Source organism: Rhea americana, unplaced genomic scaffold (assembly GCF_003343005.1).
Source record: "Rhea americana isolate MKP2758 unplaced genomic scaffold, rheAme1 scaffold_199, whole genome shotgun sequence".
Classification (NCBI taxonomy): domain Eukaryota; kingdom Metazoa; phylum Chordata; class Aves; order Rheiformes; family Rheidae; genus Rhea; species Rhea americana.
Window position 1 is genome coordinate 936,821 of NW_028186138.1, and position 23,073 is coordinate 959,893.

At 38.8% G+C, this 23,073-nt stretch overlaps 1 protein-coding gene across 2 annotated transcripts in view; it reads right to left on the minus strand.

The window, feature by feature from the left end:
* DLGAP2 (DLG associated protein 2) overlaps window positions 1-23,073 on the minus strand; it is a 385,377-nt gene that overhangs the window by 72,074 nt on the left and 290,230 nt on the right. For both annotated transcript variants that reach the window (XM_085303215.1, XM_085303214.1), the window contains exon 4: window positions 15,460-16,529. In XM_085303215.1, the coding sequence (XP_085159341.1) occupies window positions 15,460-16,461 (1,002 nt within the window). In that variant the 5' untranslated portion in view covers window positions 16,462-16,529. The remainder of the gene's footprint in view (window positions 1-15,459; window positions 16,530-23,073) is intronic.

The window sequence follows — 23,073 nt, forward strand, 5'->3', positions numbered from 1 at the left end:
AGGTTGGACTTGATGATCTCCASAGGTCCCTTCCAACCTTACTGATTCTGTGATTCTATGAAACATTTTCCGAAACTGAAAGCCTGAAAATGTGATATATCATCTGCATTTCTTTCTAAAATCCATTATATATGAAATTTATGTAGCAAGAAGAATTTCTGAGATTCTGGAAGACCTAAAAAATAKCTGTGTGCAATAATAGTTGTAATAGCCAGACTCCTATAATAAAGAAAATAAATGTATTTTCTTAAGCTTTATCATCCACAGCTGGCAAATCTGTTAACTATGAAAATCTGAATTAAGGTGCTATATTGAGAAAAATTAATCGATACCATACAAAGATGTTCTCAGTTTTAATTCTTCTTTATTACTTGGATGTGAGCRTAGCTAACAACAAGAACCAAATGCTGAAAAAGCATTTCTTGGCATATAGATTGGCCCACTGCAAGCTATACAGTTTAATTTTCTGTATTAAAAATGAATTATTACATTCATTCTTAGTATTCTTTTTCAAAAACCTATAGCTTTTTTAAAGAAAGATTATTTTGGCTTAAAATTTCTCACATTCATTTTAGCTCAGATATTACATAGAAAGTTTGGAAAGATACTGATCAACAACCTTATATCTACTTAAATACAAAAAAAGGTTTCTCAACTTTCTTCTGTCTGAAATTCCATGTTCATGTAGCTTGGATGATTTGGACCTAAGTAAGTAAATGCAGGCTTAACTGTAACTTGAACTTGAAATCTTATTTTTAAAGATAGGAATTGCTGATTTTCACACTGAAGTATCTAAAAAAYAAAGGTTTTCTTACTGTGATAAAGAAATTTATGGGAACTAATCTTCCAGCTATATACCATTTCTTTCACTTCCTCAATTCTTAAGTTAAATGATTTCTGAAGAAAGCTAAAAAATAAATAAGCCACAAACCACACATATGCACCAAGAATCCTTTTATCCCTTTTCTAATCAGAGTAACTTGTTGGCAATCATAAAAACCTTTATGACTGAAAAAAGTTATTTGCAATAAAAATATGATTCTGGAGCTAGCATTGAATTTTCACAATATTTTCTCCCAGATTTTATGCATGGCCTAGGAGAAAGCTTGGAGTCTTTCTACTGTCTGCTGCACTTTTCTTTCCCTCATGGATTAAGAATAACAGCAAAACTTGAGTGCCAATTCAGTCACCACTGGCTCATCATTTACTTTAGCTGAGAGGTTAAATGCTTGGAAAAACCTTTTCAAATCCAGGCTATCTCAGATCCCAATATAGCCTTAAAGAGAAGCAAAAGGCTATAATAGCGCACAAAAAGATTATTATTTATTTTGAAATATTAACAACAGTATTTTACAGAAAGTGCGAGGGTCATTAAATATATATATCCTAAAACATAAAAAGGGCTTCACAGATTGCAGAAATGCTTTCTTACAATAGTTAGCAGTCCCTGAAATTCCCATCTGCAGAGTTTGCAGCTGCTAATTGGGAATAATTACCCTAATTACCTATTTGCGTATAGTGATGAGTGCAGATATTTATAATTTCTAAAAAAGCCTTCCTGCTGTTCTACATGTTAACATGAATCCTCGTCTATGCAGTTTTTATCCACAGAAGAGTTAGACTGCATATTACCATATGAATTTCCTTTTGTAAGAACAACGAGCTGACAAGGTCTAGATCTTTTCATTTAATTTTGTCATCATCTGCTGATTTGGTTATAACTACTAGAGAAATGATGAGTCTCTTTCACAAATTTAATACATTATTGCTGTGAGGCACCAGCAAGTTCAGGAAATTCGAGATCTCTCAATTGTTCTGGTGCTTTTTTAAAAWTGTTCTGGTACTCATTCACTCTGATATCTTAAATTAATTACTTAGGGACAGATTTAATAAACCACCTAGTACCTAAAACTCACCTTACTACATTTTATGCAGCTGATCCCTGTAGGGAACTCTAGAGCCTGAGGTAGGAGCCTAAAATCCCCATAAAAGGCATTAAGGAGAGTTAGCTCCTTCAGAATAAGATCCAAAAGGAAACCAAGAGTTCTCTTCAGCTAGCCAGCCAAAAAGCTGACCATGAAGACAAGTCTAAAATTCTTCTCCTTTCTAAGGCTTACTGTATTTGATTACAGGTGGCAGAAAGGGCCTTCTGTCTTTCACCATTCATAGCCTGAGACCATCTTCTTTTCAAAGAACAGAGCAGGCTTACTCTTTGCTTCTGTGACAAAACTGCTACAGATATTAGCGACCTCAGTGTCCATTTTCTAACTAATAATGGTTAGAGTGCTCAGCTTTGTGCTCTCCTTGTTTTTTTAACTCATCCTCTTTTCATGAAACACAGAGATTCCCAGGGGAGGGTTGGGGAGAGCTTGTTAGAAGAGAAGAACTTCATATACGAGCATGGCTGTGCTGTTGTAGCCTTGTGATCCAGGCACCTACCTGGAAGAAAGGGCATTTGTTACAGTCCCTGGGCCAAAGACTACCCATGAATTTTATGTGAACAGCATTTGGATAAAACTCTCAGAGAATTTTAACAAGGAAAGAAGTTCCCTCACTCCAAATGCCTTCTAACCTGATGCTCAGCATGCTCTTTGAGGAACTGAGAAGATACAGGTGTGAACCCATGCAGGCTAAGGAAGAAATTGAATTTGGTTCTTCACAGTGAGTATTCCAGACACTTTGTGGTTACTTAGAAGCATTTCTCTGCCTTAGAAGAAAGGTAACTACCCTTGTAGCCCTTGCTGTTCGTTTGTCTTGGTTGTGTTCAGATTAGACCTGCCAGGTGAAAAGGGCAGAAAAATGCCTAATTTCTGACCCCTGACTAGATTTCAACAATTGGTGTATCCCCATTTGCATATTATTGAAAATTCTACATATAAGCAGAAGCATATTGTTGGAGAGAAGAGGGATGAATTCACATCACCAAATCTGAGGAACAAACTTGGAACCACAGAATCACTGAGGTTGGAAGGGACCCCAGAGGTCTCTAGTCCAGCCTCTTGCTCAAGCAGGGAGGTCTTTCATCCAATTTCTTACTACAGCAGGTTGCCCAGGGCTACATCTGGCTAGGTTTTGAATATCTCCAAGAATGGAGACTCCTCTCTGGGCAACCTATTTCAGGTAAATACCAATGGTAAAAATGTTTTTCATTATATCTAATTAGAGATAGATAACCTAGGCTCCCATTCAGGCACTAGTGTTAGATTTTTAAAGTTCAACAGCATGAGTACACAACCTATTTGAAAAATACTCATGTCCAAACCAGAAAAAACAACAAAGTTGTAATTTCTCTGGAATTGGACTACTGATAATTCAAGTTTTTGGATCTCAATTTAGCCAAAGAAGTCAATCCAGAAACTGCTACGGGCATTTCAAAACAAGTCTGCTCCTGTTGTTCCAGTCTAATTCCATGGCATTTATTCCAAATTTCCAGAGTTTCAAAGGTGTTCTACCACTGAAGTGCTGATCTGATTAAAATCTGGCATCTCACTTTACTAGCTAAACTGAAATACTTCTAAATATACGGCTTTAGCTGAGGGAGCTGACTATCATTTCTTCACATTTCTCATTCTCAAAGGTTAAAAAGAGTATTACCTACCTCACGGGAGTCCTGTGAAATTTAATTAGCATGCAGATGTAAAATGCACTGAAATACTCATTATCACCTGAATTTTATTTTAATATAAATTCCACATTTTACCAGAAGCCGAAGCTGTCTGTGCCTATTGATAGGCTATTGACAGGAAGAAGAACAAGATATGAAACACTACATAGTAGACAGATAATTGTTGTAATTTTATGCTTTCTTGGTCTAGAAGAGGAGAAGACCAAAAAAAAGGAAGATAGAACCTGACATATAGGTAAGAGATTTTCCCTTAAACTAGGTCTCCTTCAAGGACTCTCAGAAGAAAAGCCCATGTGCATAAGCAGATGAAAATACATGACAATCTTGCAAGGAAGACAAAAATGCTTTTTAGCAAGGTAGGAATTTTCCTTGATATTATACTGGGAAGTGGAAGCCGGACATCCTGTTTTATAAAAAAAATTTTGGAAGAAAGATGACAGTGGAACATGGACCTGTTAGTAGACTTTTCCTCTGAATTTAAAGAAGACTACATTGCAATCTTTCTTCTGGAGTGGTGGTAGCCTTATCCGAACAAAAGGAAACCATATAGGGTATAGGCTATTAAATTAAATGGGGGAGGAGAGGTACTAAGAGGCCAATTAACGGTTCTTCCGTAACTAAATCTTACACCTTGTTTTTGCTGGTTATTTCTTCTCTGACTATAAGTTTATTTCTTCATGCTTTTTTTTTGTTTTAAGGACTCCGGTTTTGGTTTCTGTGGGGTGAGGGAAGTGGGAATTCTCTGCTGCCATTTTAGTAAGCCTCTAAATATCCCCCTTCTGCACTAAAGAAATTGTAAATCTATGCTACATTAGAACATATTTGTTTATCTACCCTTTCCCTTGAGTGGACAGTATGTTCAAGACTGTTGTGAGGTGTAACTACTGGATGAAATATTTACCACAAATTGGGAAGGGCTCGAAATTGCGTTTTCCTTTGATACTTGACTTTACACTTGAAATTTTCTTGCACCCATTTTTGAAGGAAATATAATTTTTCCTCTTTTCTGAATCAAAGTAAATAATTTATTGCCACACAAATGTTAGAATCAAGCCCTCTAATGGCATCCCACCATTTACTGGCTGTATAGTCTAGCCCAGCTACTCTTACTGCTAGCTAGACCTACTTCGTCTAGCTTTTTGCAGAAGGGAACAGCGTAGCATCTATAAACAAAACCCTTGCTTCCTCAGTAGCTAACCTTGTGCACCTCTCAACCCCATTCTCAGTGCACATTTTTATGTAATTTTTCTGGGTTTTGTATGTGCTGATTCACTGTTCAAAGAATATGAATTATACAATGAAACATTCAAACTCTCTACAAAATACGTCAGGGACTCCTCCTCACTCCTCACCACTAACTATGCCATTCCTTTTGATTAGCTTTAATTTTCACATGCCACCCCCTCTCCCTGAAATCATTGACAACTCAGAATCACATAGAGTTCTTGTAATACTCCCTGAAAGTCAGCTGACACTGTCCATCAAGCCAGGAATTAATCCAAGAAAGGAAAAGACACTTTTGTTTTGCCAGTGATTCTTTCTAGGCTTTGAGCTGAACAGCCATAKTATCATAAGACGAGGAAGAAAGTCAGACAGATCCCAAATACTTTATGCTTTACACCACGCTGGAAACAATACCTTGAACTGCACTTGGAAATGGACCGTACATCCATGAAAATCATAAAGCACAAACATCGTATTCCAGCTGGAAGATTTCTGATGAGGCAAACCAATAGCAGCATTCTTTCCCAGCTGATTTATTTAGATGTTTTTTGTGTGCAGCCTCAAGCAGAACTGTATTAACTAGTTCTTGATGCAAAGAAGACTTATGTCTAATGTACTCAGGATTGCTAAGTCACTGCTTTTGTATTTTCTCAGTAACAGTGTTCTTTTAGTTGAAAAAAATACTTTCTAATCCTTATCTTTGCAGTGATGAACTCAAAAACATGAACCATCACTGCATTTCCAAACAGATTCTCCAGAAACTCTGCAAATAATAATACAAAGATGGCTAAACAGTGTAAACAGGATTGTGAGGACTCTGTGGCTACGTTTATATTGTTTGGAGGAATACGGGCTAAGCGTCCGCTTCAGGAGCCACGTGACTCATACTGCGTGCAAGGACACTYGCAGATCAGCCACCTGCACAGCCTTTGCTCTGCTGCTGGGTGCATGCAAAGCATGCCCTCTATATCCGAAGTGGTGAAGTAAAGTGAAGTCAGATGGCAGTGGAGGGGGTTGTTTGCACTAGAAGTGATTTTTTTCTGCCAGGCCTGGGGCTCATCAAGATCTTGTGGTGGAATTTTGAAATGAGATGGGTCCGGATGGAAGGACTTGGCTTGTCCTTAAATGAGAACGCAGATACAATTAATCCAAAACAAAATCTGTGGGGATTTAACCTAGAAACCCCTGGTTCTCATCTGTTGCTGGTTTCCCTGGGTAAGCTTAAGCCAACTCAAAAAAAATACTGCCATCAATTTAAGTGGGCCAAGTTTTCCTTAAATAATATTCATCTTTTCTATCAGTTTCATATTACTTTACAGACTCAGATCACTTCATGTAGCTATCTGAAAAATAACTCCAACAACACAATGAAGATAAGCTTTCAGTGTGTGATGAGCTGCTGCAGCTCGCTGTGCAGTCATCAGTGCTAGTGAAAGAGAGGGAATGGCAACACAAGGCCAGGGAGGGCAGCCCCACTCCACTGGGCAGCAATGTAATCGTAGCTTAGGTTGACAGGGAAACTGCATGCTCAGTCTTGCTGTGCCTTAATTCCTGTGTGTGAAATAAGGATAATTGTGCTTCTTTAGCTGGTGATGGTTTTGCAAGGATAAAAATGGTATGATAATTACTCTGCGGCTATGCGTACATTGGTAAAAAAAGACCCATTGTCTTGCCTGAAGGCCAGCTGGCCTGCAACACCCTGCATCCATGCTATTGAACTGCCAGAACAGCATGACTGCTAGGAACAGTCCCTGGTCTCTGATAAGTCCTGAACTGTACCCAGGAATTGCTTAGGGAAATACTAGTTGGCTTGGATCAAAACAATGCCATAGACAGGTTGACATAACAATGTAGAGGATAAGGATCCACTGCCAAGGAACCTTTACTGACAATATTCAACTTTCTAGTATAGATGTAGAATAAGGTAGCAAGTTTTTTGATGATGGAGATCCACATAACTATTAAAGACCAAAACTTGGAACTTCTCACACTTGCCACAAAATTCCTGCCAATTAATCTGCCAGTCATGCCACCAGAATTTATCTTCTTTCTCCCTGTGCTGGTGGGCCAGCCTGTAGCTGCCTTTACTCCATATCCTTCTCCATAAGTGGAATGAATTGAATTACAATGTGAATTCTGTTAAAGCCAAGCATCAAAGGGCCAAACAGCTAGACTGGAGTCCAACTTGTCACTCCAGGCAAAGGAGAGCCAGGTATATACCTGCCAGCTGGGCGGCCTGAATGACAGGGCAGCAGACAAGGCCAAGGGGACCACAATATCAGCAACTGAAGCTCGCTACAAGTTTCCTTGGCAGATATTTTTAGGAAAGGCAGGCAGAATTGCCTGGAAAACATTTGCAGAATAGATGGAGCCTGGTATTTGCAAAGCACAGTAGAGAAAAAATACAGAAAAGGCAAAAAGCTCTATGCTGAATTTATGACAATTAATACTTTAAGCTGTGAATCATGTTTGTGATTATTTGGGAGGGGATAGGAATGAAAGCTATTTCAATTGACAAAATTTTGTTTCTCTAGAATTTACCGCTGGTTATGTATTATCTGTTTCCATGTGCTTTGAAAAACACTTGCCCCAGGAGCAAGAAAGGAAAGGTCCTTGATTTTGTTGCTGCAGTTTTGTCAGACATTAAGCAGGACTGAGTAAAAACTCACTGGAAACTAATCCTCCCTGAAGACCTGCAGGATTGCATATCTGCATTTCTTCTGTCATGAAGATATCTGCACTTCTTCCACCACTTCCCTTTTTCTAGACTGCATGATGTACAAATGGTGTTGATACGCATATAGAAAAAAACTATATGCAGGATGCAAGACTTATCTATCATAAAGTTTAATTTGTGGGGTTCCTGCTGTATATTCCCTAACGATGTGAGACAAACAGAAGTTCACTTCTTGGCAAGTTATCTATTAGCTACTGTTTCAAATGGCGAAAACATGGCAAGGCCCTCAGATACAACCATAATGCACATCTGCTGCTGCAAAGGAGCTTTGGGAAAAGAGAGAGGCTTTATTTTCTGCTATCCTGAAAACCCATGCATTAAACTTGGTTGCACAAGCCTTGATGTGAAACAAGAGGGGCCTTAAGGAGCAACAGAGCAAATCTATTCATGAAGAACATTCACTCTAGAAAAATCTAATTTGCCTAATTGCATTTGCACTGTATAGCCTAGTTTTATGCCCAAATTAAGAACTGCAACTTAAAAATTGAAACTAGAATCTGCTAGAGCTCATTAGTTCATATACAGTGAAGAGCTTGCATAAGTTTAGGACTATATGAATTTTGTAATACAAATACATTCAATGATTTAATAAAGTAATAACAGAATAAGAAAAGAACTCTGCTTCTCAGAGCATTTAAAGGTCAGTTTGTCAGCTGTGCCCAAAGCCTCTCCCTACAAAAGCTGCTGTAATTATACCACAGATGAATTTTGCTCCTRTATTTATTCATCTCCAGACACTTACATCACATTAAAACACTTGAAGTCAGCCAGTTCTGTGGATCCCATTGGGAAACCTGCTCTGTGTCCTATATGCAAACCCCAGAAGGTGAAACAAGCTCACAGAAAAAGAAAAAAAAAAAGTCTATTAAGGGAAAAGTTTGACGCAGCCAGTAGAGAAAATTCTAGATTGCTGCCAAGTGTGGCAGAAGGCTCATCTGCTTTTATTTCCAAGCTCTGAGCCTGTCTCACCTGATAAAAAATACCCCTGAGCACACGAGCTTCTTAATAATTTAAGGAATCTGGCCTTGATCCTAGAGAAAAGAAGTAATTTTTTATGTGCTGAAATACGTATTAAGTTGTGGAAAGTGCACAAGACTCACCGAGCACGTGAGACACGTGTCCCTGCGCACACCAGGTTATCGGCCCGGTGTCTCTGGGGCTTTGCTGCCTCAAGTCTGAGCGCTCCCCAAAGCAGTYGCCCAGGCGCGGTGCGGGTGCTCCGGACTCGCGCGCTGGGCTTGCGCTGCGTAGGCTTGGCTTGCCGGGCTCGTGCTGGGCCACCTGCCGAGGGAGGTGGACTGCCACGCTCTGCCAGACGCAGGGGCTCGGATTCCCTGCATCACCTCCAGTGACGTTACAGGTGGGCAAATATGCCTAGAAAAGTGCCCAGTGGCTGAGAAAACAGGACAGGAACKATTTTCATGAGTTGTGAATAGATTTGACCAAATAGCAGAGGAATCCTGGCTCCGGTGAGCTGTTTTTTTGTGGGTCTTTAGAAGCCAAGAGCCAAGGGTCTGGCGGTTGTAGGCAGCCTGCTGCAGGGCAGCTTCAAACAGCTTCAGTCCAATTAACATCTTCTGACTAAGCTTTTCACTTTAAAGACTGTGGATTTTAATCACTGGATGGATGTCTYTTCTTTCGTTGACACTGAGCTCTCACCTTGTGAATCCACCAGGTAGGTTCTCCTTTCCTGCCTTACTACTGTATCCACACTTACTATTTCTATCCACATTCTGAAAAGGAGCGACAAGAGTATCATCAGCCCACGGGCCCAGATTCTCTTCACTGTATGAGCTCTCAGCCAAAATCACCTACAGCTCCCTCAAGAAACATCTTTGCCTTTACCACTTTAGATATTAAGGAAATTCAGAGTTGTCCCCTTAGCATTACTCCTATGAGTGGGGCAAAGCCTCCCAGATCATTCATGGGCACAGAATTATGGAGTGAAAGACAAAAATGCTCTTAYAGGAAGGGAATGATAGGTGCTCCCCACATCCTTACAACACACTGCATCTCTAAAACCACAGAGTCGGTAGATGTACCAAGGACCCCACAGTCACACAGCTATTTTTATAGGCTAGACAGAGAGGAAGACATAAAAGACGACATCTCTAGTCCTGACTAAAAGAARGCCTGAAATAAATGGTGTCTTATTTAATCCAAACAGGAAATGAGATCACTTTCTTCYTGTTTTTATAAGGCTGATACTGAAAAAATAGTGCACATCTTTAAAATATATTTAAAATAATTTAAAGGGTATATAAACATATATATTTGCCTCTTTTGTCCTATATAGCTACTAGGTCATATTTAATTGTCCATATACTTTTGAAAAGATCTATTCTCCTACCAGAAATACCAGGGACCTTGCCTATACAGACATTCAGCCATTTAWACACAGATGCAGTCCTGTTTGACTAAGTCCTTAGACACAGGACTGTGAGACCACCAAAACCAGTTGGAAAAAAAATCAAAGCAACATTTCTGAATGCTACACAGTTTTCTACAGTCATGTTCTCACAGGCCAAATGGTGCTCGCAGCTCAGGAGAGGAGCCAGGTCTGCTCCAGGCAGCAAGCCAGCAGCACAGGGGAGTGTGCGGYTGCTATAGCCTCAGCGTCCCCATTCCTGGCAGCCCCTCAGTGGCTGGGCGTTATAGGCCTCTCTTGCACATGCTCCACTCCTAACTTTAGGAGGGCAAAAGACCAACTGAGATGTCCTTATGGAACTGGGCTGTAGAAATGGAAGCGGTGTAGCACATGTCTATGCTGATTTCAGATGCAGATTATTGTTTGATCTACACTAGCTTTTCCTGCCCTAGAAACAACTCAGTTAATTCTGGAGTGATGACTGCGAGTGGTGATTCCATCATTCCACCACCACCATGGTGGTGACATAAATCATTGTGAAGGCAATGTGGGTGATGGTGACCAAGTCATCTGGCCACAGATGCCAGTATCATAACTCTACTATTAATACCTAACTCAATAGTATATGCCAATTGATAGAATACTGGACATAGTCTCTGTAGTACGCACACGTTTATTTTGTTATCCAACAGCTATAACCCAGTTTCACAAAGATGACATGCTGAGGAAGGTGCACTGGGTTGAAAACCACCCTTGCAAAGCAGTAGGACATCTCCTTAGGGCAACAGTCTAGGTTCTGTCATGTTTCCAGGGGAGTTCCTAGAATTATGCAAGTGAGGATTTACACCTATTACTGTATTAGCTTGTCCTCAAAGCTCTTCTCCATGCTTGTATAATTTAAGCCAGTATGGATCCTTGTTGATACTACTTCTTTTTTATTTTTCTTTTTAAAGAAACACTCTTGTGCTTTTCTTTCATTCAGTAGAGTACAYAGCTGACATTACTACCTACATGCTTAGCACTGCCAGTGCTGTAATGGATGACGCTAGTACTTAAATGCACTAGGAAGACAGAAGGGGGCTGAAGCCATTTTTAGAACAACATGCTATTTTCTTTTTTAGTGCTGACTAATTCACTGTACCTTGTGGTATGTTTACCTCGATTGCTTGCTGCTTCACAGGCTGTTGAATGGTTGAGGGAGGAATATTAATCAGTGACACATAGCACTGATGGTGAATGCTCTGTTTTTGCCTGTCTTTTGGTTTATTGTCTGAATCACTTTTCTTTAATAGCATTCACAGATATTTCAGTCCTGGAAACCGTAAGTGACGCTTTCATAGTCTTAAGTTTAGTACAGCTACCTAGTTTATATGCATTTTTCCTCTTGAAAAACTTTGCTCCTCACAAGCAGTAAAACTAGTCAAATAGTCATTGCACTGTATATGCATTAAACCTGTTAGCCGAAACAACTGAAGAAGATAAAAGAGATCTCACAATTCATTTGTCTTTTATTTAACATATCTTACATGGAAAAGTAAAATGACACAGAAAGCATGGCACTGTAGCTACAGCTATATAAATGTATRCTTGTTCTATATGTGTGAACTACATCTGCCTCTTCACTTAGATGACAGAAGTGTTTCGTGTCCAGAGATGTGTTTATAGCTCAATTTGTCGTCTGCCTTCAAATCAGAATTTTCAGGCCCACAGATAAAATCTGTTGCTAATCATTCACAAGTATCTGATAAATGCTATTAGTGTACAGTTACAAAGCTAATTGTTGCAATAGCAGACTGGTATGGGCTTACATTGCAACTAAACTGATTTCACGACTAGCTGGAGCCCAAAGGGGAGGTCCCACTCTTCCCCTCTCCTTTCCATCTGCATGTTCCCATCACCACCATTGAGGCTGGAGTGATGCAAATCTAATCTGGTAGTGAGAGCTGGTAGCTTTAGATCAGAAAAATAATCACTATCTCATACAGCTTTATTTTCTACGAATTCAGTTCTCCTCTGAAATTGTTTCCTTCAGGGTTAGATGACCATCCATACTGGAACAAGGCAAATGACCAGGGTGGTGTGGTGAGCAATACAGCAGCTAGCGATCTGACTGAATTACCTGTAACTTGCAAGTAGGCACTTTTGTGCAAAGACCTCCCTTGCCACACCGACTCTGCTGGCACTCGGAAGTCTGAAACTCCAAGAGAGGAGCCAGAGACTAAGCTTGGAGCTTTCACAGGTTAAAAACTTCATAGTTTCAACTCTATGATGTGACTTAACCATGTAATATGCACATGCCTTCAAATACTCTTTTCTCATCTCCTTTTTTTCAGTCTATGAATTTTAGAGAAAYTCATTTTTTAAAGAGCTCTTTCCTTTGTGTTCCCTTCAAAGTTTGCATTCTAAGGAAAAGGCAGCTTGTGTAAGACAAAATGGAAGTCCAGAAGCAAAATTCAGAAAACATGGTTTCAAGCACAGGCCTAAGGCATTGCGACACACCTCCTGTTCGTGACTCTATACACCACAACTCTACAGTGGAAAACAGGAATAGTAATAACTTTTAAAGATGTTAAAAGAAAAAATAACAAGAGGGAGACCAGTGGATGGAACAGAGATTCAGGTCCAGTGAGTCCCTGTATATAGGTAGCAAAGTAAAATAAATAAATAATATGAATTTGTAATACTAATATATAAACATTGAATATACTGATTTTTATTGTGCTAGGGTATGTGTATGTGTACACGTATAAAATCTTTGAAGGACTACAATTTCACATTTTTGCTTTAAGAAGGATTTTAAAATGTATAGCTGACATCGAAATACCATCACTCAGAAGACACTACTCACGTGCAGTAATGCACAGAGATTCCACTAAAGGGCCTGAGGTCTTATGCTAATTTGTTCATTTGTGCACCTCAGGGAAATATGCTGCTGCATAATCAACTTCATAATCCCTCGAATCCATTTCCAGATATTTTGGAGCAAGGCAGTAAACTCTCCTGGCTGTGGATCCTTTCTCTATCTTTTTCACTTTCTGCACGTAGTGATTATTTTCATCCAATCGTTATTTACTGATGTAAAAAAAAGTTAAATATCCTTCCTCAGTTTTGCTGATAGAGTAATTGAAGTGTGCAGTGATTAACAAATTACATTTGCTGGGTCAGAGAGAAAGTTCATGGCAGAGATAATAACAGGTCTCACATCTCTGGTTTCAATGATTACAGGGTCACAGCACAGCATCCCTCAAAGTAGATGTTTCAAAACTATGTGTTTAGTTATGACATTGGCAGAATGGGGTCCCTCATTTGTTTGCTGATCTTGGGCTAGTGAATAAGCCAGCCTCTCAGTCTGAAGGATATTCCTGCTTTGAATAGCATATTCAGATTCTACAGAACCTACATTTCATTTAAAATATCTACAGTAAGAATATTCCTGACACAGAATTGCTAGTATTTTTGCTTCAGACACTGCTATATATTCTTTATTATAGCAACTGAGTACCAAAGTCTTAACATATTCATATTGTAGCATCTCTGTGAATTAGGGAACTGCTAATATCCCATTTTTAAAGGAGCTTAAAAAGGAAGATCACAGAGGAAGTCTCTGGTGTAAAAGCTTAAAATTTGCATCTCCTAAATTTTAAGCTGAAACCCTAATCACACTTTCTTTCAATCATCTCAAATTCACCAAAAGCCTGAAATAAAGATTTCTGAAAGAAATGTGCTTTCCTGTTCCCTGGACCTTGGGCTCCTCGTGGGCTCTCAGCCTAAAGCTCACTGATAATCAAGTCAGTTTGTGAACTCAGTGTTTCACATTCACTTGAGGACACTGATATAACTGGGGATTAAGGAGGAGGACCATGAAAAGTAGAAACTGGTGGCTTCTGCAAAGAAAAAAGGAGACATCAAGATGGGAGAAGAAGAAACAAGGAAATGTGACAAGGAGGAAAGCACAAAACTGAGCAGAGAGGTAAAGGACCCCGAGCTCTCTGTATACATGTGTGTCACGATAAGGAAGACGCTAGCAATAACTACACTTCTCTATACTGCAAGAGTGCTGCTTGAATATGGTAAAACACTATTTCTGTCGGCCTAAAACTAGAATCAGTGTGCATGGTAATGCTAGGAGGGTTGTATTTTCCCTCCTCTGAAATGAGGAAATTTTGTATATTACAGCAGGGAATATTGATTCTGGATGACTGTATATGTATTTGAAAAGATTCAGCTCTTCATCTGTGACTCATTACTATTAGTCGCTTATCGCTCACAGAGGAAGAGGGCTCTGCACAGAAGTAGGATGGTTGTTATTCCATGTCTGTTGGCTTTTGCAGAGGTCACAGGAACGAAGATCTCTCAAAACATAAATCTGAAGTGCAGATTTGCACGTGTTAATGTGCGACTCAGGGAAGTTCTACAGAAGCTGAAATTCATTACATAAGAAAATGGAAGAGAAGGTACTGAGAACAATGTGGGCTTTGTAGGCTGTACTTTGTAGAAATTCCTAAGGCAATGCTTATATAATATGTTCTGAGTGGCAATGCCAGCTGGAGGAGTTACCCTCCCAACTACTCCATCCTTTCYGCTCTGCTTACACTGCAGCTGTCTGTGCACCTTGATGTGCTGATGCAACTTATCACGGGATTGTGCTGTAAGTAGATCACAGAAGTGATGTACATGTCTAAAAAATATTTTGGAAGCTATTTTTTATACCTATATCACTTCAAGATCCAGAGTACAGTCCAGCATCATAAATGGCTATACCAGCACGACTTTGGTGTGGCATGTAGTAGCAGCTATAGAAGTTTAAATGTAGGTGAGGATGGGAGCATCTTTAGAACTAGCTGCTGCTAAAGAAAATAAGACTACAAAACAACAGCTCAAATAGTATCAGATCTGAAATATTCATCTCCCTGTGGTACTTATATAAGTTTTAGCATATGAACTCAATGAAAACCTCAAAAGAGGCTCAGTTCAATATGATTTTAGGTAACCCAGTCACTAAAACAAAGTTCATGAGTAATTGCCATCAACACAAAGGAACTGAGTATGCCAGTAAATTTTCCTGTTACTTAAAATAACCTAGAGACAAGGAATAAAAGAACATAAAAATAGGAATCCAAACAGCATGTTTTAAAAGTCTTTTCATTCATGTTTGTATTTGATAAATTTTTTCTAGCCCCAATCTGCTAGGAGAACTGCCCCTTTTCTAATCTGAAGCATGGATTTTATCAAGATTTTTAATGCAAACGCAAAAGGTGAAAACACATTCACTGACCTTAAACTAATTTATATTACACCAGTTTCATTTAGGTTTTAATCTGTGCCACATAAACAAAGACTAAAGCTAGAGATTTCCCACTTTCATGGAAGAGCTGCATTGTGTGAACTAGTTCTGTTTTTCTTTGACAGAGATATGCAGATGACCCTTCCATTTTTTACAATGACTTTGTGACATAAAATATAAAGCTTTCTCCATTAAAAATATTACAAAAATCTTCTTCTTACCTGAAGGTAATGGCACGGCCTCAAGGAAGGTTTGATTTCCTGATGAACCAGAGGCTTATCTAAGTTAAGTGATGATTTACGATAAGCTTCTTTAGCCTGACTTACTGTAAGTGTGGACCAAGAACTCCTTTTCATGTATTTACCATCGGGGGTCATTGCTAGCCCTTCACAAGCTGAACATTTCACGTCATTGTTACTTTTGGAAGTCTTCAATGAGAGATCACCAAAATGGCCCTGGAGTGCTTCAGGGTAGCAATGGGATATATGATCTGCATGGTGCCTATTTACCACACTAGGGGTTCGGTAAGTGCTATCACTGTCCAAATTATCATCAGAGCTCCACCAGCTGCTCATTCCAGATTTATGCTTGCTCTCTGGTTTTCGCTCCTTACTTTTACTCCTTTTGCTATGCTTGGAATGGTGCCCATGATGGTGATCATCCCCTCGACTGTCTCCCTTTGTCCCATTAACATTTCCCTTGGATGATCCTTCCAGAGAATGAGATTTAGTAAAAAGTTTCTGGACTGAATGAACGAGATGGCGTATTCTTCCTGGGCTCTCACTGCGTTGTTCTGCAGCTGTTGAGGTTCTCTGATACTGTAAAGTGTGAAACCCATCCCGGTGAAGAGGAAGTTGTTTCTCAAATTGGTCCAAAAGATTTGCAGGAATGCGGTTAATCTTGGGGTTACCGTGAGACATGGCGCAGTCGTCTCTTGTGTCGTAATGTGAGCTGTAGTGCATTCTGGGGAAAGTGCTACTTGACATGTGATCGCCCATTACCATGGGCATCATCATGCACTCAGAATGGATGGAGCTGCGTGGTGAGCAACGATGGTGGTCCAGTGGACAACTCTCCGTGGGGCTGAGAAGATAGGATTGCCTCGGCTCCTGCCCATGGTGAATATGGTCGTGGGTGTGTTCACAATCTTCAGGGGATGCTAAGCCACAAGTATGAGCTGAACATAACTGTGGTTGGTTGCGACTACCAGATAATCCTTTCATATTCCTTGGAGCAGGAGAGTATCTTTCCTCATTGAAGTGCTGAGAAGGTGACCATGAGTACTGCTGGTCTGTCAGGAGAACACATAAAACCTATGTTATATCTAATTAAAAGACTGACTTGCAAAATCCAAGTATATTGTAAAACTGAACTGTTTTTTTTCCCTGTAAACTCAGTGAGAAGTCTTACTTATCATTTATGGGATTTGATTTGCCATATTAAAGCTGGTTAAAACTGCTCACTTTGAGCAATTTATGAGGTGAATGCAAGGGGCTTCTTGTTAGCAAAATTGTCTGCTAGCAGCTCTACAATTTTATGAAGTTATTCATTATGTAACTTTACTCAAACACATTTAACGAATACATTCAAGTGTTCAGTTTATTATTTGCTATTTGGAATTGGTATACTAAGTTTTGTGGTTAGCCATTTAAGTTACATGGGTCTAATTCTATTTCTGTGGTTTCTCAGTTGGATCTCTTAACCTTCATGCATCCCTTCTCCATGGAAAGAGTCATCGTCTTATCACAAAATGAACTTTTTTTTTATTAAATGAATCTCAGCTATAGGATCCCATGTTTACTGTTCATAAACATAAATAATAAGCCATATAGATAAAAAGGAATATGAACATGCTGAAATCAGGCCTATCTTTTATATCACTAAACAGTTTGTGAATAAGCTTATCATACTACTTGAACTTCTGTTAACATTAGTCCAGAAGGATTATGGCCATCGCCATACTTGTACAGTCTTCTCTTTTAGGCAGTCTTTTCCATTCATGTTTCTGTCCAAATTAAAAAATATTTATCTAACCACTCTGTATTATTCCTGATAAAACAGGTATCTCCAGGTACAACCTACAGGATTTTATATATTCTATTATTTGTTCCTACAGATTGGGTGCGATATGTATTTGTGCTTACAGTCCACTTAGCACAGTCTTTCTGCAGACCTGCTCTTGAGATCCTAAGTAATCTGAAAGTTAGTACAGGTTAGTACAGGTTGTCTCAGCCAAAAACAAAACTAAAGAGTATATACTCATCATATATAACAATATAACCTGACACTGGAGACTGGSTTCTAGAGATAACACAGTAGTCAAGAGCAATTTGAAGAGTTCCTAAGCACATGTGAAAACTCTTTTCTAAGTCATACTCCCACTGCTGGTTAAACACCCATATACAGTCATGAAACAAATCAATACCTATGCCCCTTTAATTTTATTAAATTAGCAAGTTTTTTAAGGATTTCAATACAGAATTCAATTTGTGGCAAGTCTTTAACATCATTAGTCTTATAACCTAAATCCCCTGGAGTGTAATATACTTAGATAATTTTATTACATCTTAATTTCAATAGAATTCCACACGATATTTTTTTAAAAAATGTAGAATTGAACTAATAAATAATAGGTGCATCCTAGGTGCAGACCTGCCACACTAAAGTCAAAGATGAATTTAAGGGTTCAAATTTCACCTCCAAACTTTRTCCTGATGTCTATGTGTATATATTCTTTTCTGCTTCTATTTTGTTTTTAATACCAGTTTCTTTTACTTAATTCTGGCTATCTTCACATGAAAAAGAAAACTTATCACTGTTCATTACTCAGACTATTGTACTGTTTAGTTTATAATACCCTATGTAAATGTAATTCTAAAAAGGAAAGATAAATGTTTCTCTGAAATAACATTATTCTGATTATCCAATTAAAAGCACAGCTACATATAGACAAAGTAGCAAAGCATAAGTGTGCATTGTGATTCAGGCACATAAGTAGCACTGTAATTAATGGTACTTAAACCAGTATACTACCAAACATTATCAGAGGAATAATAATGGKCCATGTGTTGAACTTAGACTGTGCTTCCCATAAAGGGTTTCCAAAGCATCTGACAGAAATTACTGCATTATTTCTTACAGCAATCCTGTGAAATGTGGATGGCACTGTTCTCCTTTTACATGAAAGCATACTAGAATACAGGCAGCACTTCCCAAACTGCTTGTGAATTTGCTGATTTTAGTTTTTACAGTTGTTTGAGGCAAAGGGAGGTGAAAGGAGGCTCCTCTATCTGACACCACAATTAAAGTCACCTCCTCARCCTTTYCATCACGATCTTGCACGTCTTYGAATGAGGTAACTCTTGCACTAGGGCTACAAACTGCCAATGTATTTCCAAAAAAGTACGGGCATGGCAGAGATCCAGAAGGAAGAAAAGAGTTAGCCAGGAACAAGAAGTTCACTTAAATGAGCTCCCTGAAGCAGAACTGCTAGTCTCTGGTGATTTCTTTTGGCCTCATGCAGCATCAAACATAGCCCAGAAGGCTTCAAACATTTTTGTCTTGTTAGATCACTAGGAGTATGAGACAGCATGATTTGATCACACTGCTATGGATAATTTAACAACAGCTTTTCCATCTCTCATGACTCCCTATGATTCTAGCCCAGTACAATTACAGAAATATACAATTTTCTGTACACAATTTTCTGTACATTGCCTTCACAGCCTTACACTGTTTCACATGCCTGGTGGAATTTTTGAATTTATTATTTGAAATATAGAGATTAGAAACTACTATAGACATTTAATAAACATAATTAAAATAATTAAAACCTGAATTTAAAAGGGGGCACTTTCCAGAAGTAATTTTCTACTCTAAAATCTGCCATAGAGGGTAACTGATTCTAAGTAAAGTCTCAAATTACTTACATGTGCATCATCTAAATTTATCGCTCCAATTATGTTTGGGCTCTGCTTGGAACACAAAATCCATCTTATGCCCCCAGGCACCATTATTTCTTCTTATCAATCCTCTCAAAACCTTCACACTTTTGAATTATTATATAAAATTATCAAGTKCTCTAGGCTTGATACTTCATTCACCTTTCTGTGGGACGCATTTTTCAGGGCTCAAAGAAACAGTCAAGCTATGGCTGAATGAATTAAGGTATGATACCAGACCAGTGTAACTSACCATGTGCTAGCTCTTAGCCTGCCAGAGAAACAAAGAAAAATGTGCTATCTTAAAATTAAATTAAGCTAACAATGCTTTACAAGGGGCTAAAGGTGTCTATGGTCAATATCCACAGCTCAGCTAATTCATAAAAACTTGTAAAGCCCTAATATTAATGGTATTTCTGAATCTTTAAAAAATAAAGTTAAAATCCTAAATTAGTTAAGATCCTGTGCTAGACAAGAATTTTAATCTGTTTCTGAAAGATAATAAAATACAAAATAAAATATAAACTTTCTTTTACAAGTGCAGATTCTGAATTTTCTTAGAATAATGACTCTTGAAAAATATCAAAGTAATTGAAGGTACTAATGTCTAGTCCCTTAAAAAAAGAGTCATCATCAGAACCAAAGAACTGAAGGAAGATGGAAGAACAAAATCAGCATAGTCCCAAGTAGTCGAACAGAAAAACAGTATCTAATGTATGAGCACATTAATGGCTTTTTTAGGTTCCATCAGAGCAAAACAGAACCTTTCCACTGACTCCGATGACTATCGGGTCAGTACGTTGCAGACTGTGGAGGAAGCACACACAGACATGTGCTGGCAGAGTCATATTTCACTCTGACAGACAGGATGCCACATTTCTGAAAACTCTTTAAAGCTGTTCTTTCCAGAGACCACTGTATAGTCATAAGTCAAACTTTAACCTTCACAGATGCAAGGATTTTTGCATCTCTTTCTATCTTGCATCTCTTTCCCTGTTGTGTCATGCCTTTTTCTGCTTTTTTAMTGATTATTTCTCCTTACTCTCTGATACGAAACCGTCTGCTCTCTTATTTCAAGCAGATGTTCATTTGCCTGTCATCAGGGACTGGTCGTAATTTTTTGAGCATTCAAGCTTCTTTCTTGTATCAGTCAGTAATCAAGGGAAGAAAGACAGGTACAATGACTAAGAACATTGCTTAAAATGATGAATTAGATCCACTCATATTAATGTACAAAAGGGTTGAAAACCTTTAAGCAATGAAAAATCTGGGCTGGGCATGTCTAAGTTCCTGGAACACCGCTTTTTGCTAAAGGGATTCGATGTAAAAACACTGGAAATGTCTCTAATATTCAAAAGAAGTGCGTGTCTCTACAAATATTTTTATACAAATCTCTTTGTGTGCTTTGTATTGAAAACAAGCTTACGGAGCATTAAATAATAATAATTCCTTGAACTACTAAATAGTGCCGATTTTTTTCTCATTCTTTTTCCTTTTCTTTTTTTTCTTTTGCAAAACACTTTGCTTTCACTGAGAAATTAATTTAAATTGCTTTAACCTTATAAGCTCTTTGTAAACACTTCTGTAATCATGCCAGAAATTTAGTAGATATTCACTTCTAATATATATAAGCCTTTTTTTCAGCACATGGCAAAGCTTGCACTAAAAAATTAGTATGAAGAAGTTATTAAATACACTTTTTTTTCATTTTGGGGACTCTGAGGGTCTTTCTCACATGGAGCCTAAGAAGATGAGCACTAACACTAGGAAGTCAGTCTGGGGCCTCGGTGTGCAGGGCAGCTATGCCTCTAACAAAGCAGTACACTAATGGCTTGCACATCTGAAACATTTGTACTATTTTCATTCGAGAAGAAAGAACTCCTTTGGATAGTCGACATAATAGAATGCTAGAAAGAGACACCTAAATCTAGCTCTGAAAAAGATGTGGTATAGAAAACCAGGTTGTTGCACTGTGTTGCTTCACTCAATTTAATTAGCACTGCAATGCATCATGAAGAAATATTCTCACAGCCCACCTATAATGAATATAAACATTAAGTATCCTAACAACAAAGATATTAATAAAAAAGTGCATATTAAATATTAAAATGCATAAACAGAATATTTTAGCTGGAGCTCTGCTTGCCCAAGAACTGCAGCAGCCAGCAATAGATGAGCACTTTTTCTTCATTAATTTGTTATAATATCTTTTCTCCATTCAATTCTAACTTTGAAAGTGAACATTTTCACAGATTGAGTTATGACTAACCTGCCAACTGGTAGGAAGAAATTCTGGAAATGCCTTAAACTGCTGCACTGGTTTCATGAGATTTCCAACTTATTTATTTAGTATAACATTTTMTATAAAATTTACACAACAATACAGAGATTGAGTGACTACCTGATTTTAACATCTGGCTGTAGGAGATGTCTTGTATCTTCTGCTACACTGCCTGGATGCAGTTGGACTGCATGCAGCGCTGCCTGTCTGCAAATTCCTTCTATTTAATGTCCCAGTAAAGGCATCAAACTAAACAACTACACTCAAAACCTAGGTGAGTTACTTGAAATATTAAACTATGAGGAGCAGCTACCCCTCCAAAATAAGCAGTTGGCTCTCTCAGGGCAATCACAACAAGGTATTTCATACACCCAATCTYCCTATGCAGTCAAAGGAGAAAAGCTGGCAGTTCTGAGGACCTAAACCCAAGCAACAAAATGGCCAAGGCTAGTGAGTAAACACTTGAATCCCAGGCTTGCTCCAACACTTAGGGACCTGACAGAAGCCCACAAAATAAATATTTCCTCCCTGTTCAGGATGCTGCGTGGTCCTTGGCACCTGCGGCTGAGTTTATACTAGCAGGCTGAGCCAGGCTAGAGGATGGGATCAGTCCGTACAGCTAAGCTGCTGCCATCATAGGTTCAGACTGTGTAAGAAGCACTCTCCCAAACAATGCACTGGCATGAATTTGGGACTAACACGGGCCAATGACTACTACCAATAGGCAGTCTGGATGTGGTTTTACTTTGCAGCGTGAGAAACTGATGTGATTCATCTCATTCTGAAATATGTCTAAAAATGTCAGATGAATACCATCCTTCAGGAGCATATTTTTCTCTGCTGACAACAGGGGAAGCTGGAAATGACCGGTTCAGATGCAGAAAGCTACATCATAAATATCTGAAGTTAGACAGAATGCATGAAACCGCGTCTAATGCTAAAACCTGGCTAATGTTTTAATTCAGCGGAACTGCATAGCAAATAGTGCCAAGGATAAGATACAGCTTTTGTGGCTTCCGTCTATTTAGTTCAGTCGCAGTCTCAAGCATGGATGCAGATGTCTGCAGGTGGCAAGAATATCTGACAGCACCTGATGATATCTATGTATTGGGCATAACCGCAGCGCTCGGTGGCCAGGGCCGCAGGGTACCCAGTGCAGAGGAGGTCATGAGGGGCACCACGCTGGTCACCGTGAGGTCCAGCTGCAGGGGACCTATGTGGGGGCACATGCCTTCAAATAGTGAAAGAGATATCTTTTCTGTTCCTCAGTACCCAAATCAGTAATTAAATTTGATGTTAATTGTCAATAAATTAAATTAAGTGAAATTCCCCAAGCCGAGACTGTTTTACCCACAACAATCTGTCAGCCCAACAGTTTTCTTTCTTCAGCTCCATCCATCTTTCAAACAGAGTTTAGCAGATTGGCAACCCAACATCCCAATGGATTTAGCTCYGAGATAAATAAGTATGATCACAGACATGGCAAAGCAGTCACAGAAGTGCACAGAAACTTCAAGAGAGAGAAGGGAGATTTTGCTCTGAGGGAGCTGGGGAATGAAGGAAGTAGCAACTTTTAGGGTATAAAAACTGGGACGCTTTCAAAAAAAAAAAAA